The sequence below is a fragment of the Cyprinodon variegatus genome, unplaced genomic scaffold, assembly GCF_000732505.1.
Source record: "Cyprinodon variegatus isolate N-32 unplaced genomic scaffold, C_variegatus-1.0 Scaffold0, whole genome shotgun sequence".
Lineage (NCBI taxonomy): Eukaryota > Metazoa > Chordata > Actinopteri > Cyprinodontiformes > Cyprinodontidae > Cyprinodon > Cyprinodon variegatus.
The window spans coordinates 2,393,458-2,396,096 of NW_015150453.1; the positions used below are offsets into that span (position 1 = coordinate 2,393,458).

The 2,639-nt window shown below is 39.0% G+C and overlaps 1 protein-coding gene across 1 annotated transcript in view; it reads left to right on the forward strand.

The window, feature by feature from the left end:
- capn7 (calpain 7) overlaps positions 1 to 2,639 on the forward strand; it is a 23,825-nt gene that overhangs the window by 17,366 nt on the left and 3,820 nt on the right. The window contains exons 15-17 of the mRNA XM_015370690.1: positions 899 to 961; positions 1,093 to 1,223; positions 2,067 to 2,159. Of these exons, the coding sequence (XP_015226176.1) occupies positions 899 to 961; positions 1,093 to 1,223; positions 2,067 to 2,159 (287 nt within the window). The remainder of the gene's footprint in view (positions 1 to 898; positions 962 to 1,092; positions 1,224 to 2,066; positions 2,160 to 2,639) is intronic.

Here is a 2,639-nt window from a genome sequence, read left to right on the forward strand (position 1 = left end):
ACCGCACTATAGGGCGCGCCGCATTTTGAGGGAAAAAAAAGACGTTTATATGCGCCTTATAGTCGCGAAAATACGGTAACAGATTTTAATATACATTTTAACCCTGAATGAAGTAAAGTCTGCAGTTAAATATCTTTGTTTCAATTTTGCTATGTTCTTTAAGCCCGTCTCTCGGTGGTACACCCATTAGCCCTAAACCTGTAGGGAAATCCCTAAAAAATATTTTACTGAGAGAAAGCAAGCACAAAAATTAGAATTTGTACATTCTGTTCTAAGAGGAGTTTTATGAGCAGCTTTTTATCTCCATGAAAGTTTTGAATGCTTCCATCTTCTCGCTGTGAATAAAAAGATGCTTTTTTTCTTTTATTCAGCCGAACACGTGCCTCTGAAAAACGCCGGTTCCCTGAGGCTGGTTGAGAGAGTCGAGGCCTTTTAAGTGTTCTTCTGGGTTCTACACGTGTGACCCAGATAGTTCTTTAAAGTCGTTTATAATTAATAGACTCTCCTCACTGACTGCAGGATGCCCCTAGGAAATTTGCTTCTGCTGAATTCCCTCTTTTAGAAGACGATTTGGTTAGAAGTTGTGTCAGCTGGTGCTTGTTTCTTTTAATTTTTAACACAGTCACTGTAATCGTTATAGAATTTATCACATAAAACAGAGAAAATACCCCTTCCTGTTATCTAATTGCCGCCATCCTCAACTTAAGTTTTGAACAGTGACACTTCTGAGATTAGTCTTTGCAGAACAAAGCAGTCTTTCCTGTAGGGATCAACCTGATTAAAAAAACCTTAAAATGACAAAGATCAGGAGACATGAATCATCTTATTTTATCAAAATGAACAGTTTGTTTTTCCTGCATTGTTGTTGTTTACTTAATATTTTAATTTCTTTCTGCAGGTTTACTCCGGATGCAAGTTCACCTTCGCCAAGATCCCAAATCCCTTCACCCACACTAAAAGGGTACATCATTAATACAGTCGGCTAGTTAATAATCCAATGGGCAAACTGTCCTGTAAATCAGCTGTTTGCATAGAAATATTCCATTTTTAACAGTCTGATAAAGCAGATTATATTTGTGACTCTGCCTTCAGATCAACGGCCAGTGGAAAGGAATCAGCGCTGGGGGATGTGGGAACTATAAGGACTCATACAAACACAACCCCATCTACCAAATCAACCTGGAGCGGGCCGGCCCACTGCTGGTGGAGCTGCGTGGATCCAGGTCAGGCTCAGGTTTTTATTTTCCCCTTTAGTCGGTCTCTGTATTATAATCAGGAGATTTGCATTTGAGAGAGAGTACATCTTCCTACCAGTTTTCCACAAATAAATAAAAGCACAACATAACGTCAAGAGTTAAAAAAAAAAGCTGAACAGACTTGAGATAGTTATTATTAAAAAAAACTGTTAAGTAGCTTACAGATTTGTAGATTTAGTGCTTGCAACAGATTGTTGTTCATCACCATGGAGACATTTTGGACCATCTTTAACGTATTACCTTAAAACCAAGTCTGTGCCCCGCTTTAGCTGCCTGGCCTCACATTTGAATCTAGAATGATGACGTATAAAAGTGATTTAGTGGTTAGATCAGGAACTGAAGGGTAATGTTATGTGGCTGGGATGCAAACCCAAAGCATCACTACTCCACTGCCGTACTTTTTAAAGTTGGACTCTTTCTAATACTAGCCGAGGCTTATAGAACATAACATGGAGTTTGTTTTCAAAAAATAGATTGGATGTCCACTACTAAAAATGATATTAAAGTAACTTAGAATATCAATGATCAAAAAAATCAAATGCTTTAAATTTGCAGCAAATTCCTTAGTTTTTGTTAAAACATAAAGAAGTGGAAAGACTTTCTCAGACATTTTTTCTTTAATTAAGAAAAAAAAACTCTTAACTGACAAAAAATTATGGTTTTTCAGTTCTGCTCAGTAAATGAAATCCTTTATTCTACTGTTCTACTTTGTCATTTAAATTTGAATCTGTTTTTTTTATGGTACATGTGGGACCAGTATGTTTTTATGATGTTGATTTTTCTCTCTGCTTGTCTGTCTTGTGCCTGCAGACAGTACAGCGTTGGGTTTGAAATGGTGACCGTGTCGACGGTGGGTGATCCAGGACCGGCTTCCTTCCAGAAGAAGAACAGTGGAGATTACAGGTGCAGTCAGCCTCACTTATACACACACAGTGTTCGCTGTCTGAGTGTGTATGCACAAAGGTGAATGTAGTGTAAAGTGCTTTGGTCAAGTCTACTGACTTGAAAAAACACTATAAATGTAAAGGTAATCTCCCATTACTTATAGAACAGCTTTAAATGGAATCCTGTTTACCTACATAAAATGCCATATAAGCAAACCAATCCCTTAATTAAATGACGTAGGTGGAAGGCCCTGACTCAGTAGGTTTAAAGTTGGCCCTCCTTTTAAAGGACTGAAACTTCTCCTCATCTTCATCGCTGACCTTTTTCTGCTGGGATCCTTGGTCTTGATGATGCTGGTGCTTCTCTGATATCTTCTAATGCTACGTTCACACCGGACGCAGCAGGCGCGGCAGAAGCAGCGAGTTTACATGCAAAGTCAATGGTTGACGCGCGTCAAGGTGCAGCAAAAGGTCCCGCAGCGCGTTTTGAGCAGCAGGC